This window comes from Uloborus diversus, chromosome 4 (genome assembly GCF_026930045.1).
Source record: "Uloborus diversus isolate 005 chromosome 4, Udiv.v.3.1, whole genome shotgun sequence".
NCBI lineage: Eukaryota > Metazoa > Arthropoda > Arachnida > Araneae > Uloboridae > Uloborus > Uloborus diversus.
The window spans coordinates 40,840,728-40,857,666 of NC_072734.1; the positions used below are offsets into that span (position 1 = coordinate 40,840,728).

The 16,939-nt window shown below is 33.7% G+C and overlaps 1 protein-coding gene across 1 annotated transcript in view; it reads left to right on the forward strand.

Annotated features, from left to right (window-relative positions):
• LOC129220359 (uncharacterized) overlaps nt 1-16,939 on the forward strand; it is a 62,229-nt gene that overhangs the window by 44,723 nt on the left and 567 nt on the right. The window contains exons 13-14 of the mRNA XM_054854766.1: nt 11,861-11,978; nt 12,057-12,110. Coding sequence (XP_054710741.1) covers nt 11,861-11,978; nt 12,057-12,110 — 172 coding nt within the window. The remainder of the gene's footprint in view (nt 1-11,860; nt 11,979-12,056; nt 12,111-16,939) is intronic.

The window sequence follows — 16,939 nt, forward strand, 5'->3', positions numbered from 1 at the left end:
AAGTATGTAAGATTTTGCAAACCGCTCCCTCTATTCTTAGGTAAGATTGATTCCATTCCGTTATTCAAAACAATAAAATAACGAATCTAACATCACTGGGAATCGAAATTAAATTCACTATTATTAAATTAATCCCTTTTGTGTAATGAAATATTTACTAAAAAATTGGAATCTAGACTGAATGGTTTTTCGACATTTTTTTTTTTTTGCGTATGATGCGATAATTATTAAAAATAAAACATGCTATGCATAGTGCGATTCTTTTATCATGTTTTACACGATTCATTCTTCGTAAAACAAATAAAAAACAGCTCATCCTAATAAGTTTTTTATTTTCCAAACGCAAATAAAATATATAATTCCCGTCAAACCACTTGACTGCACAATTTCAAATGTAAAACATCAACTTGGAAAACATTGCGTGAGAATGGGTTTGAAGCTCCCCTCCCTCTCCGGACCCTTACGTAATTAATGAATGGTCCCTAAAGACATCCAGTAATGTCCTTACATCCACAATCTCACTATTTTGCGTTAAAAAAGGGTTCCTTGAAACCCCAAAACACGTGTCTGCAGTAATCTGTATAATTGGGCTCTAAAACGTTTGTTGTTGCCTGTTACACTTGTATCATTACCTAATGGTATAGTCGAAGGTGGACGTAAGGGGGAAAGACTTCCCTCAGGTTTTCAACTTAAGTATTCCACCTTTTTACCTGAAATATAATTTTAATTTTAATGCCTCTCAAGTTGGAACCTTATTAGCGCGCCCACTTCCACCAAACATATCATTAGACTACCAAAGCATCCCAAATAATCATTTGATAATCAAGCATTCGACAGCATACATTCAATTATAACACTATTCGAATGAAGCATCATTAACTTTTCAAAGCTAGCCCTCTGACCCCCCTAAATGACGGATCCGCCCCTGCAACTGAAACTCTTCAGAAGCAGAGGTGCCCACCCGCCCTGAGGACAAGGACACCCCCCTCAATATCGCATAGACCAACCCCACCGCCGAAAAAAAAAGCGAAAAATATCCCTCAAAACATCCCCCCCCCTCAAAAAGGACATTCCCTAAAAAAGATTAACGTCCATTGAGAATTTCAATGGCGCAGTCTGCACTATGACCCACCTCCCCTGTGGGCACCTCAGCTCAACCCGTCACTCCAAATTTTTCTGGGGGAAAGGTTAAAGAGTCTCAATGCATATCTTTTCGGGAGGCAACAAAAACAATGACCATTCATAAATAAAATCATTAACTTTTCAAAGCCAGGCCTCTGACCCCCTAAATGATGGATCCACCCCTGCAATTGAATCACTTCAGAAGCAGGGGTGCCCCCTGACGTTAGGGCGATCCCCCTCAATATCACAGAGCCCCTCGAAACCCCTCGAAATACCCCTTAAAACTGATAACTTACGATGTTTAAACGAAAAGCCGAAGGGCTAAATTTCGTAAGTCAGTCAACGATGTTACATGCTTATACAAGCAGAGATAATATCACACAGTGGAAGGTGCAGAATCAAATATTAATGTGAAGAAATGAACATTGGAAACTTGCTAAAATCTTACCAAAAATTTATTGGTCCATAGTAACTAAAATAAATATAACTAACAAAAATAAGTTCTTAAGAATAAAACCCGGCCATAAGTGGAGGCGGAGTTCGCAACTCCCCAACACCTATCGGACCTAACTCACAAGAGGCTGACGAACACAAAAGAAGAGAGAGAGAACGATTGGAATCGTTCACTATTTATACTTGCCTCATTTGCATATGATTGGGCATCAAAGGATGCCAACCTAAAACTGAAACTTTACACGTGCCGAAAGAGTTGAGAAGTTATTCTAATTTGAATAAAGTTAATTTTATATTACATTACATTAGGAATGAGAACGCGGATAAATATCGTTTACCGATGTCTATCATATCCCCCCTTCTCATTCAGTAATGTTATTAAACTTTAAATTTTTATACAATTTTAATACATTCAAAAATAACCCCCCCCCCCCCAAAAAAAAAAATCCACAAAGGGCCAGGCTTAATCTTTTACAAAAATTTAACAATTCAACAATAAACAAATATGGATTTATATCCATCATAATACATCATCCATCAGCAGCTGCGGCTCAATACATCACTGCTTATTTGATTGAAGTCCTTTCTCAAAAAAGTCCTTCTTGCCTATTGATGATCCACAGTCCAAGGAAATAGTAAGTCCAAGATTAACATTTCCACTGCAAACTATCTTGTCAAACTGTAATTGACAAAAATACTCGAAACAGTATCTTTGAAATAGATGGGCACAATGATTTTACAAAAAAATTTTTTTTTTTTTTTTCACAATGACAAAATTATTTAAAACGCTTAGTTTCCAAAAATAAACTCTTGTCATTGAATCAAATTCCTCCATCTTAAAGATTAAACCAACGAGAAATTTGAAAAAGAATTTCAGTTGTTACAAATAATATTTATACTTTAATATCCCATTATATTTATTATACTAAACAATTTCATACCATTAAAAATTAACAAAATATTTGTTCACAAAAACGATTCAGTTCAAAACGAGTCTGCGGCTTCGTAAAAATATCGGCCCTATTGGATTTACTACCTACATGTTTTACGGTAAAAATGTCCCGTTGAATCAAATCACGAACAAAAAATAATTTTACATCAATATGTTTTGTACGGTGATTTTCAATCGGAGATTTAACAAAGTCAATGGCCGATTGATTATCAACATACATTACAGATTTAATTTTACTTTTTCTAACAATTCCCCAGCGTAAACATTCGTTTAATACACGGTCAAACCACATAAGCTCTTTAGACACTTCACAAAGGGCCACAAACTCACTTTCCATAGTGGAAAGGCTAATACAACGTTCCTTGAAGGTTCGCCATTCAATCGGCGCATTATCCAACAAAATTAACTGCCCCCCGAGTGAAGTTCGATCATCTCGATTAGCTGCATAATCGGCGTCAGAAAAAGCTATTAATTGGGTTCTATTACACTTTAATTTAAGTTTTAAATCTTTTGTTTGAAAAACATAACCCAGAAGTTTTAAAAGACCGTTCCAATGAATGACACCAGGGTTGCTTTGAAATTGACTGAAGATATTGACCGCATAACAAATGTCCGGTCTCGTTCTGCTCGCAATGAAAGAAAGACAACCCAACAAATTACGATAAGGAATCTTTGACATTTCAAATTTTTCATTTTCTGTATTAGGACAATTAGATTTCGAAAAAACAGTACCTTTACAAATTGGCAATGATGAAACCGGAAAATTAAAATGTTTGAACTTTTCAAAAACTTCAATGATATATTTCGTTTGAAACAAATTCAAACCATTTTCAGTTCTTTCAAATTCAACACCTAACAATTTTTTCGTTTTTCCGAGAACTTTTAAGTCAAAATTTTTCCTAAGTAAATTTAAAACATGATTTAAATTCTTTTCTTTCCGTGCGAGCAAAACAATATCGTCAACATACAACAATAAAATGACACATGAATTATAAATATAAACACAATTACATTCTTCAAATTTCTGAAAACCAATTTTCAATAAAACACTGTTTATCTCAAAAAAACCACATACGGCCACTCTGGTGCAAACCGTAAATTGCTTTATTAAGCTTACAAACTAGATTTTCTTTCCCTTCTATTGCAAAACCCGGGTGGTTGTCTCATAAAGATGCATTCTTTTAGAGGTGCATATAAATAAGCATTTTTCACATCGCACTGCAAATCGAACCAACCTTCTGATATTTTCAAGGAAAAGAAAAAATCGAACCAATGAAAAATGAATCGTCGGACTAAAAGTCTGATCGTACGATTCAGGGGATTGTGCATATCCCTGAGCAACAAGTCTCCCACGATACCTAACAATTTTCCCCGATTCATCTCTTTTAACATTGAAAACCCATCTGGATCCGATTGGTTTTTCATTTGCAGGCAAAGGTGTTAAATACCACACTTTTCTAGAATGCATAACCTCTAATTCATCCCTCATTGAATCTAACCACTGGTCCTTTTGCTTAGATTTAAGAACCTGTTTGTAATTCTTAGGAATTACAATTTCATCATCTAGTCATAAGTTACATAAAATTTAAATGAACAGTTTGATCAGAAATTTCACCTTGATATAAATTTTTACCATTAAAATCAAATAAATGTGGCTTAAACATAAATAGCATTTTCAGAACAATATTTTTTCAACATCATTTAAAGAACGTAATCGTTTAGAAGAATGTTTCTCATAAAAATAAATATCAGTACGAGATTTATCTGACCTTGGGATTGCTTTCCTCACCCATTCTGTTTCACGCAGCTGGGCGCGTGGGTGGGTTTTCCCCATTTTCACTCAAGTCAGAATTCGAATCTGATTCATCCCCGCTCGTCTCGCTTTCACTCTCATCAGAAGATAAGAATTTAGACGGCGTACTCGGGCTTTCACTTCCGTTATCCGATTCGGAATTCGATTCATTTTCTAAATTTTCAGAATCTGATTGAATATTTGACCATTTGAGACAGGGACCCAGCACAGCTCCACTAGAGTCACTCTCTGATATATTTTTAAAAGCTTCTTTGTAATAAACATTTTCATTAAAATTTACATTTATACTTTCAAAAATTTTTCCGCTTTCGGGAATCCAGATACGAAAACCCTTAGTGTTAAATGCATAGCCCAAAAATATACCTTTTTTGGCTTTAACATCAAGTTTATGTCTTTGCTGACGGGGTGTTCCAAGATAACACAAAACACCGAAAGGTTTGACGTGCCTAGCACTTGGCTTACGTCCACCATATAACTCAAAAGGTGTTTTAGTTTGTCCTGAGTGACAAATCCTATTCCAAGTATAATTGAAATAAAGCATAGCATCCGGCCAAAATCTTTTACTTAGCCCGCTTTCTTCCAATAATACTGTTGCAGCATTAGCGGCTGAGCGATTGTACACTTCGGCCAAACCGTTCATCTCTGGACTGAAAATATTGGTTAACTCATGTTTTATACCGTTATCCAAAACAATAATTGTCAAAAACTTTATTTACAAATTCTCCCCCCGTTATCAGTTCTAACAGCTTTTACTTTAAGATTTAAAAATCTTTCAGCACGCTTTATGTGCCTTTTGAAAATTTCTGGTACTTTGCTCTTTTCACTAATTGGATACAAAGCAGATTTACGTGAAAAATCATCAATGATTGATAAATAAAAACGTTCCCCCCTTATTTCCCTTAATATTACATGGACCCCACACATCAGCATGAAGTAATTCAAGGGGACATTTAGACCGTATTTTACCTATTGGTTTAAATGAAACACGTTTAAACTTACCAATTTTACAATTTTCACAATCTATTTTTACGTTTTTGAATTTAGGCAGGCCATGGACACACTCAAATTCACCGCTCTTTCTGATACTATCGGTGTTAATATGTGCCAGCCTTCTATGCCACAATTCTAATTTTTCTACATTAGAGCATTCAATTTTTTCATTTTCGAAATGATCATTACTTTTATTTGGTTTTACACTTTCTTGATACGATTTATTATACAAAATTTGAGGTTTTACAAAAATAAATGCCATTTCTTAAAATTGCTCTAAATATAAATCCATTTCGACCAGATATCGTCACGGAGCCGTTTCCCCCTTCAAACTTAGCACCCCCCCTTATCGAATTTAGTACCCGATAACAAATTTTTGACGAAGATTAGGAGAGTACATTACATCTTTTAAAACAATGATAGTATCATCAAACTTTAATTTCACAGTTCCCATCCCCAAAATGGGGGAAAGTTTCATTTCTAACGGCTACAGCCATTTCTTTGTTTCGTAATGGTTTAAAGTCCTCAAACGCACTACGAATGTTGACGAAATGATGGGTGGAACCAGTGTCGAAAATAAATTCATTTGGGTCTTCTGATACTTCATTTAGATGTACTTCGGAAATGAAAAAGTGCTGGTACTCACATGCTTCCTTTTCCACTGATGGGGAACTGCACCTCGCAGTTTTCTTGTTCGCCTTCCTCTTGTTCCGGATTGGTGATCTTGACTTTCTGTTACGTTGTTCGAGGTCCTTGTCAAGCCTCTTATATTGACACACATTCCGCTTGTGGCCGGGTTTATTACAGTTAAAACAAATTAGTTTCCCTTTTACTCCTTTCTTGTCAAAATTACCCGGTTTCTTTACAAAGTTAGCCCTGCCGATAATTTTATCGTCCTCATCTTTTAGTCGGATTCGCGATTCCTCGGCAATAAGTTCGCTGACTACTTTATTAAATGTGAAATCCTGTGCAGTAGTTCTTAGAATAACTTGACAAATATTGTCAAATTCTGAGGGCAAATGACGCAAAATTTGAAAAATCAAATAATTTTCAGAGAAATTCGCGTCTATAGCCTTAATTCTTTCAAAAATTTGCCGAGTACGGGCAGCGAAAAGATTTATCGACTCTTCCTCTTTTATACGACATTGGGATAACTCTGAAAACAATGTCATGTGCTGACAACGATTGTCAGGAAAGAAGTGATCTTTCAAAGCCTTCCAGGCATCAGCCGCGTTGACCTGATTTTCAATTGTCTTTTTGAAATTTTTCTCCAAATTTAAATAAATTATGGATAGAGCCACATCCTGTCGATTTTGAAAATTACGAATCTCTTGCTCAGTAGCCTTTTTTTCATCATTAGAAAAAGGTTCCTTTTCAATGCCATTAACTATCTTCCATAAACCTCGTTCCATTAGGACAAATTTGATATCAGATGACCAACTCACATAGTTGTCAGACCTTAATTTTTCGATCGGAACACTCTGGGATGCCATGATTGATAAGAATATGAAAAACGCCAAGAAAAATAAAAAAAACCTAATTTCAAAAAAACAACCAACAAAATCTCAAAATATCCCCGAAAAAAAAACCTAAATAGTGCAACTGTTACAGCTTCCCCCCTGGAACAAGTCCAGGTCTTCCGCTGAATTTAGCAGCCACTATTCTGCCTAACACCAAACCAACTATATCCCCCCATAAAATGCAAACGAAACATCTGAGAAAAAGTTTGCACTACACATGGCTTAAAGATTCGATACAAATTTCCAAAAGGCAAAAGAAAAGCTTCTATTTTCACAGTTTTCATTCAACGCCGATGCGGGGAAAACAATTTGAAAAGATTTCCAAACACTTGTCATCTACCGATTCAGCAAAAAGACAAGTCAGTTACAACATTCCATTTCATCACAAAAACACGAAGTCTAATACTCTATTCTGCTGACAATTCGAAAACATCTTAATACATCATGATACTGAACACGTAATTGTTATGATACAATTGGGTAGGGCTGGGCCCATAACCCTTATGATAACTTACGATGTTTAAACGAAAAGCCGAAGGGCTAAATTTCGTAAGTCAGTCAACGATGTTACATGCTTATACAAGCAGAGATAATATCACACAGTGGAAGGTGCAGAATCAAATATTAATGTGAAGAAATGAACATTGGAAACTTGCTAAAATCTTACCAAAAATTTATTGGTCCATAGTAACTAAAATAAATATAACTAACAAAAATAAGTTCTTAAGAATAAAACCCGGCCATAAGTGGAGGCGGAGTTCGCAACTCCCCAACACCTATCGGACCTAACTCACAAGAGGCTGACCAGTGGCGTAGCTAGACCCGACTTTCGGGGGGGGTTACTTCTTTTATATATATATATATATATATACATATATATATATACATATATATATATATATACATATATATATATATATATATATATATATATATATATGTATATGTATATATATATATATACATATATATATATATGTATATATATATATGTATAATAGCTTGGAATTTTTTCCTTTTCTTCTTTTTTTTTCTTTCTCTTCTCTCTTCTTTTTCTCTTTTTTTTTTTGAGACTAACTTTTCGGGGGGGGTTTTGTCCCCAAAACCCCCCCCTTAGCTACGCCCCTGAGGCTGACGAACACAAAAGAAGAGAGAGAGAACGATTGGAATCGTTCACTATTTATACTTGCCTCATTTGCATATGATTGGGCATCAAAGAATGCCAACCTAAAACTGAAACTTTACACGTGCCGAAAGAGTTGAGAAGTTATTCTAATTTGAATAAAGTTAATTTTATATTACATTACATTAGGAATGAGAACGCGGATAAATATCGTTTACCGATGTCTATCAAAATCACCCCTTCTCCCTAAAAATGTCAATGGCGCAGTCTGCGCCACGATCCCCATCTTCCAAGGTGGGCACCCCTGTCAGAAGTCAACTATATTGAGAGGTTCATTCGATTCTCAAATCGATCAAAAATTACACTGCTCAAGTGATTGAGATCTCGAGAACTCAATATCTCGAGAGCTTAACATCTCGAGAACTCAACATCTCGAGAAGTTCAAAGCGAGAACTCGAGCAGTTGATCGCTCGATCACTCGGAAAGGACAAACGAGAACTCGAGCAGTTGATCGCTCGAGTACTCGGAAAGTGATAATCGAGAACTCGAGCAGTCCATCGCTCGAGAACTCGGAAAGTGATAATCGAGAACTCGAGAAGTTCATCGCTCGAGAACTCGAAAAGTGATAATCGAGAACTCGAGATACGATAATCGAGAACTCATGATAATCGAGTTCTCGAATGATTTTGAATAATCGAGTGATTCGATTATGAGTACTCGATTATGCCCATCACTATTGAGTATACTAAAAATCAACTCCGGGGGTCTTAATGGCTCTGAGATACAGACGGGTGAAAAACCCAGAAAACCCCAACTTGTTCTGTCGTGTAAACTGTATTTAGTCGCGTTTATTTTCTTTTGTCTTTCTTGGCGGTGGATTTGCTTTTGTCAGCTGCTGACGTTTGGTTCCTTGGCGGTAGGCATTTGGTTTTCTTGGCAGTCGGGACCCGTGACCTAAATTGAATTTATACTCGGAACATTCTTCATAATAGATTTTCTTTTAATTTGTAAGTTATTAGTTCTGATTATTATCCTCAATGCTTTTTTTTTTCTATATCTTTTATTTATTTATTTACGGATTTGCATTCTTATGTTCAAGCTTTTTATATCATGTGAATAAATCTTCTTCTCATACACAGTCAAACTCGCTTATAACAAGCCCTGATTTCATGAGAACCCGGATTTAACCAGGAAATCAGAAGGACTTGGTTGGTTTAATGTTAAGTCTGTGGGAGCATAACTCGCTTTTAACAAGCAAACCTCACTTGAAACAACCAGTATTTTTTTGATACATAAAATTTTTATTGACTTCCTGCTCAACTTATCCTTTCTTTAAAAAATTCCTTTAGCATTCTGAAGTCATCCAAAAGTCATTGATGGGTTATAAATTCCGAGAACAAGTAATGACAGCCCTTTGTTTATTTTGTAGAATAGAGAAGAATTTGAAAGCTAGTATTTAGTGATGTCTATGTTATCACTTTTGAGATATACTTCCAATGATATTGTAGTTCAAATTCAAGCTAATGAAGATGAAAAAAATGATGAAAGTGATGACGATAACCATAAATGTGAAGAATTTGAAGCTAAATACATACTCAATTGTTTTTTCTGTGCAGAAAAACTTAAACTTTTTGAATTCAAGGATGCTACAGAGAGAGAGAGAGACAATGTTTTTTAGACCATGGATTAATCCACCAATACTCGTGTAGGACGAGAAAGAGACGAAAAAGACAGTTAAAAACTAATGAACCAACTTCTTTTGCCCTGAAGATAAATTTAAAAATAATAGTAATAATAATAAAAACTAGGGCTGTATGTATATATTCCTATGATTTTTTGCTCAAACTCGTTTTTTACGAGTAGTCTGTTTCAACAAGCAAATATTGTCTCTTATGCTGGTTATAAGCAAGTTCAACTGAATATATCAGGGTTGGCAAAAAACTGGGTTCCAAAAAAAAAAACAAAACATGAGGGGTTTTGGATTTTTTAAATAAAACAGAACTAAAACTGGGTTTTTTGAAGGAAAATATGTTTTTTTTTTTTTGTCATTTTAAGGGACAAGATGGGACATTTGTAGCATAAACATATGAACAAAGCTTAAAAATTGTCTTAGTGTGGCAAAAGCTGGAAAACTAGTTAAAATTCAGCGTTTTCTGAAGAAAAGTATGAAAGTTGATAAAACCCAAGAATGGTGAAGTTTCAGATATGCAGTTTCTATGATTACCAACAGTTTAGGCCAAGTTACTTCTCAAGTGATAAAATCTAATGTTCTTTTTTAATTACAATCTTTTTTTTCCATGTTTTGCTTTATTGTATTTGATTTTGTTATACAAAACTACAGTAGAACCTCAATTGTCTAAATCCCTTTTTATTGAATTCCAGGTTAATCAAGACATTTTTTTGAATTTTATGTTACTTGTTTTTCTATTTCTTTTGATAGAGTAAAAAATATTGAACATTTTTGTAAGATGATAAAAATGCTGTTCATCCTATTCTGTTTTCTATCTGCCTGTTTGTAAATCCTGTTAATTTCTAAAAAAAAAAAAAAAAAAACAGTTGGCACTCTGTTTAACAGCTCTCTATTTAACGGCTTTCTGTATTTAAAGACGACTTTTCACGTTCCCGGATGCTCCACTATAGTTTTAGAAGCATTCTATTTAGGGAGGCATTCTACTTAAAGACGATTTTTTGTGGTCCCTTAAAAGTCGTTAAATAGAAAGCCAAACTGAATCTCTTGTTTATTCGAGATTTGTGACGTGTTGATTTGCAGAAAATAATTCACATGAAAGCTTTTTGGCTAGTGTTGTTTTCACTATGCAATCTACAAACCTTGAAAAAATCAGACCTGACATGACTTAGTCAAGATATTTTGAATTATTTCTTGATCAGTTGTGGTAAAAAGTGAAATATATATATATATATATATATATATATATATATATATATATATATATATATATATATATATATATATATATATGTTTACTTAAAATCTTTGAAATATTTTTTTTTCAATGCTGTTAAGACTTAAGAAAGTAAGTACATTAGTGTATTTAAATTTGACTAAAAGTAAAGTACAATGCATTTGTAAAGGCTATTAAAGTTCAAAACGCATTTTCTTTAATGTTTATTGTCTGTATTGAAGAACAAATAAACAATAAGTTTAAATTGTGAAAGTATTCAAATTAGCTTGTTTTATTTAAAACTTCTCAGAATTTTTAAAAACCCAAAAATGGGTTAAATTAGGGGTTTTTCAAAAATACCCATTGGGTCCAATCCAACGAACCCTGGTATATATGCATCCATTTTAAAGACCAGTTAAAGAAAAAATTGAGCTTTAATTTATTTTCTTTATTTACTCCATTTGTAATAACTTTTATTGCTGTAATAGCATTTATGCCCTACTTTGTGAAAGTAATTTCAAATCCGTCGCATACCCTAAAATTAATCTTTTATAATTATTTTATCATCCTAAATTTGAAATCTAAATAATTATGCATTTTTAGCATTGTAAGTCGGTTGAAATTCTTTTAATGTTTTTGGTGAACCCTTTAATACTTTATATATTCTATGTATAAGAGCCGGTAAACTTCTGTGGCCCAAGACTTGTCAAGAAAAATGTTAACCAGAAGCATTCCGGATGTGCTTATAAACCCAGCACTTAATTCTGTCTTTCACGTTTTGAGTGTGTGTTTTTAATGTTTTATTTTCATAAACTTTCTTTTTCTGTATAATATTTTAAATTGACTCATTATGTGAGGCTTGCAATGTTTCTTCTGTTCTGAATGTTTCACTAAGAACATTTTTCTGTTGGTTTTCTTCAGCAAACATTTACAAGAAAAGTGTTTGGAAATTATGTAATTGATTAATGCTTGTGTCTTTTTTAGTTCAGTTATTTATTGTGAGGATTGTGAATGTGTTGTTTCAAAGCCAATTCTAAATGTAAAATTGGAAGTTATCATCAATTGCAAAGCTTTACCTGATGCAGTTTTAGTATTTGTTCAGGTAAATGTTTTTTTTAATGCATCATTTAAAAGTTATCATTATAAATTCATTGTAATTAATTATTACTATGTCCTGCAGCTTTTGCCTTCAACAATAAAAAGAATGTTAAACATCAGTGAGGATACCCATCAAGTAAGTTGCATATATTAACATTCTCATGCTTTAACTATTGCTGGATTCCCACAAGAATCAACAATATCAAAGAACCTTTAGGCCTGTATAATGTGTGTCAGTGTGCAGTAATTGTCAACCTGGTCAAGAACAACAAAATTTTTGTTGCTGTTTCACTTCTGGTCTAAAGCTAGTCTTAGCCTAATTTTATGAAAATTGAATTTCCCTTCTGAAATTTTGTTACATGAAACATGTTTGACCCTTTTTTGTAAAAGTAGTCTAATTTGCAGATTATGTGGTATGAAATGTGATACTTATAGACTGCTTACCATGATGAAATCTGTGGTAGAAAAATGCAAGGCCTTGTTTACATCAAGTGGTTTATACAAATACAAATCTGATGACCCGCATCAGGTTTTAGGCCCAGCTAAGCTGGTCCAAGTCAATTTATTAATCCCCAATAAAAATCAATTGCCAGCTTAAAGCTATTTACCCCCTTGCTCTTTACAACCTCTTCTGGTAAACTGTTCCAAGCAGAGAAAGCCCAAATATAAAACTAAACTGGATTAGAGCTCATATGGGTCACTTCAGCAATGAATGAGCCGACTTTTTAGCAAAAACTGCAGCAATGAGTCTTACACATCCATTCGTCCATAAAATTCCTCTGCCAAAATCTTTCCTCAAATATCTCCTCTGGTCTGAACTTCTTCGAAATTGGCGGGAAATCTGGGACACTGCAGAAACTGGTCAGAGAGTTCATGATTTCCTGCCAAAAGTAAAACTAAAACAATGCTGCAAACATCCAGTAGAAGTACAGTGCACATGGACCATTTCCATCGTATCTACACAGATTTAAGTTAATTAGCTCACCATTATGTGTTTGCAGTCAACCTGGAAAGCCTAAACATTACATATTCAACTGTCTCTAACCAGCTCTTTCCATTGCACTTACAATTCCAACTTTTCTTCCTCCAAAAATATTTCATGCATTCTATCTCATCCAGTTACACGCAAGAATATCCATAAAATAATGTCGCTTCTCATATCTCAAGCAGATGACTTTAAATATCCAGCGTAAAAACTTTCAAAACTGCCGTTTACATTATATTTACCAGCCATCCCAGTCTAATTTAGCTTCTTCACTTGTATATAAGTTATTTTTATTTAGTTCTTTTTATTGTTTGTTATCTTATTATTGTTATTGGTTTTTGTAATTATCAAAATAGTTCCAGCGAGTGTCGCTCGTGACCTGTTCTGTTCCCCTCAGTCACCACATTTGGTTAAACCCTCACCGGGGTTGGTACGGTGGTGATTGGTGGGGATTAAATAAATAAATAAATAAACTGTTCCAAGTGCCCACAACCTTAATAAAAAGGAATTTTCCTAGTTTTCAGGTTAGCCCGAGATTTGAATAGCTTAAAACAATGACCCCCTCGTCCTGCCTTCTGTGCAAAAGTTTAACCCATTAACATCTTCTATTTCGATGAATTTAAACAACTGGATCATGTCCCCTCTGACTCTCTTTTGCTCCAAGCTAAACATATTAAGGCTTTTAAGTCTGGTTCATAATCTGAATTTGAAAGTCCTATTTCTAGCCTATTTTGGCCCTTCTTTGAACTCTTTCCATCTTGAGATAAGGTGACCTAAACTGAACAGCATACTCCAAATGAGGTCTTACCAAACTTCTATACAAAGACAGAATGACTAGCTCTTGTCCTTATGGGAAGTTGTGGTCTAATTCTTCCATCCTTATCAAGGTTTCCTTGATCATAATGGCTTGATTGCTGTTACATTTCCTCAAGAAGGATTGATCATGCAAGTAACTGTTAACTGATGGACCTAAAACGATAATTTTAAGTATTAAATTTTTGTATTGCTTTAAAAATAATGGTACTTTACTTCAAAAACCTGATTGCTTACTACAACAAAATAAATAACATGGATGAAATTTGAATAAAACTAGTAATCCTTGTAAAGTTCTGAAAATAGGCAAGACAGTCAAGGTGGGCCCTCTTCAGTTTGGTCACCGGACCCCCATAAAACTTCATGCAATATACAGACAGCCTGGTTATCCCATCTAAAGACTAAAGTTTTGCCCTTCTTATGAACTAACTCATCGGTCTGGAATAGGGAGTAACCGAGCTGGAGTCAAGTGTCATCTCATTGAAGCTGTGAGGACCAACAAACTAGTAAATGAACTGTACTGCTTAATTACCCTATAAAACTTGTCAAATTTATGGTACTCTGATACCGGGGCCTCCTCAAAGGACGCCCTTAGTTTCCTACCAGGCTGACATGGCCCCTCGTCGGAGCTAGCTTGAGGGACCTTAGTAACGAAGCTACATTTGCTAGAAATACTAGCAACATTCTAATTGCTCTTGAAACCAATTAGATCAAATCTACTCATTTTAAATATCCTTTTTAGTAAAGCAGATGCTGTATCAAAATCAAACCTTTTCAGTTTGAAAACTGACTTTTGAATAAAAAACAAAATAAGACAAAATAAGCCGACTTGGAACGAGTGAGAAGGGTTAATTGATGTTTATAAAATAATGTTAGCTGTTATCCAAAGTTACAGTCTTTGATCTAAGAAAGTCTTTCACAATTTAGATAAAAGTGTTCAAAATGCAGAAGGCAAACCTTGTAAGAAGCTAAATTTTGATTTGTTGGATGAGGAAACATTTATAAAAAGACAATGTAACAGTAAAACACTTACAAAACATCAAAGACCCAGGGCTCCAAAATTTGGGAAGCACCAAACTGTAGGTTGTTTTTAAAAAATGGATTAATTTCATATTGCACTGTAGCATTATGTAAATACTAATCTAGGAGGAGGGGGGGATCTCAGTAAAGTTTTGATATCTTTTACAAATTCCATTGCCACTTGAGGCATAACACTTAAACTATGGAATAATAATAAACACCACACATAAATAATGGAGTATGCTATTATTATATTTAAAAGTTACATAATAAATATTTCTGATATTTATGCCGAATTGTAACCATGCAATATTTGGTGGCACCATGTATTATAATCTTTATCCTACCATCTGTATCAAAATATTTGACTACTGCACTGTCAGGTATATGTTCATGCTCATTGTCTTCATAAATTGAAGTTGTTGCCTGTGAGTACCCAGTATTTTCAGCACTGATAGAGGGTCATTCCATAGAAATGTCAACCTCAACATCAGAATTTTTTTTTTCCACAAAGCCTTAATTGTGACCTATCATTTCATTCAGCATACTTTCCAGTAACAGTTTTCAAAAATTTCATTCGGTGTTTTTCTTCTGGCTCTAAACGTGCGAGGAAGTAGAAAAGGCTTAGCATGTGCAAAAAACATGCGTCTACGTTTTCTTGTGTAATGTAAAAATTTTTGCAATTTTTTAAAAGAGCTATGTTTATTCTAAAAGATTAGATGTTAGCCCAATAAAATTGACTGTTCTTTTTGCATACATTATAAGATAAGTATTTTAATTAGTTTGGTTATTTCACTGAAAATATTTACGTTGCGTTAGTCACGAAAATGTACTATTTTCTGCTTAAAAACTAAAACAGATGATTGAACCAAACAGCACTTTTTATTTTCTTACATCTGTGTCATATCTACTTAAAAAGTGCAAAATATTTATTTCAGTATCAGTAGATATAAAATAATTAGTGTGACTAACGTAACATTTGAGCTGTGACTAACGTAACATTTTAAAAATGACTGCTAATATTTAAAATTTATTTAATTTAATGTACATTTTCATGAACAATTTTGAATATGTAGGCATTCTATATTGATTAAAAATATAAAGGGTGAAAAATACCAGTAAAATTACAATGTATAGACGTTCTGTTTACTTAGAAAAATACTTTTTTAAAGGTCTTTATAAAGATACTTCCAATTTAAAGAAATATTAAAAAAGAAAAAAGGTGAGTAATGCAAAATGAGTACTCTGCTGAATGTGCATTCAACACAAGAATCCAAGCTTAAGAATTAAGTAAATGGAAATACAGTCTTAACAAAGGAGAACGTCTCTATTTTTTAGAAAATACATCTCCACCTATTATTAAAATGAAGTAATGGCTGCTCGTTGGAAAACATTTGAAGATGTTACATGATACAGTAACAATAAGCGTTGCTGCCATATATTTCAGGAAATGCAAGAATGATCGTTTAGAAATTCAAACATTTGCGGTGATATCTGGAATTAAAAGGCATTCCGCAAAAGCATTCGAATATTTTTTTTTTCAATATTACATTTTAATTCAAAAGCATGCACAACACTATTCGTTCGATGAATCAGTAAACCTTAAAAAAATAATATACCTTTGAAAAGTACTACGGAGCTTCTTATGACGATAACTAGTATTTTGGCAGAATACTAGAATTCGGTGAAACTATCAATTTGCATAAAGGTAATTTTTTTAAAAGAGAGATATTTAGGATTTAATTGGCCCAAGAATGATGTTGACCAGTTTGTAAAAGCAGTTTTTTTATTTGTTTGTTTTTTTTTCGCACATTCAAATTGAGTTAATTGAACTGAATCCTTTCATTCAATTTCATACACTAATATAGAAAAAAAGTAAAGAAAGAACCATAATGCAACACAAAGGTTCCTAAAAAGTGTAAAAGTAATATAAGAGCAAAAAATTAATTATAAAAAGTTTTTTATACGCATTCATTGCTTGTTATTCGATGGTTACGTCAGTCACGTTACGTTAGTCACACACAGTTTTTCGTAAAACTACCACTAAGGGCCAAAAAATATTCATCTGTAACAAATCTGTAGTTTATTTTTAAAAATGGATTGTTTACCTCTTACAAATATATCGGCCAATTTTAAATGCATGCGTA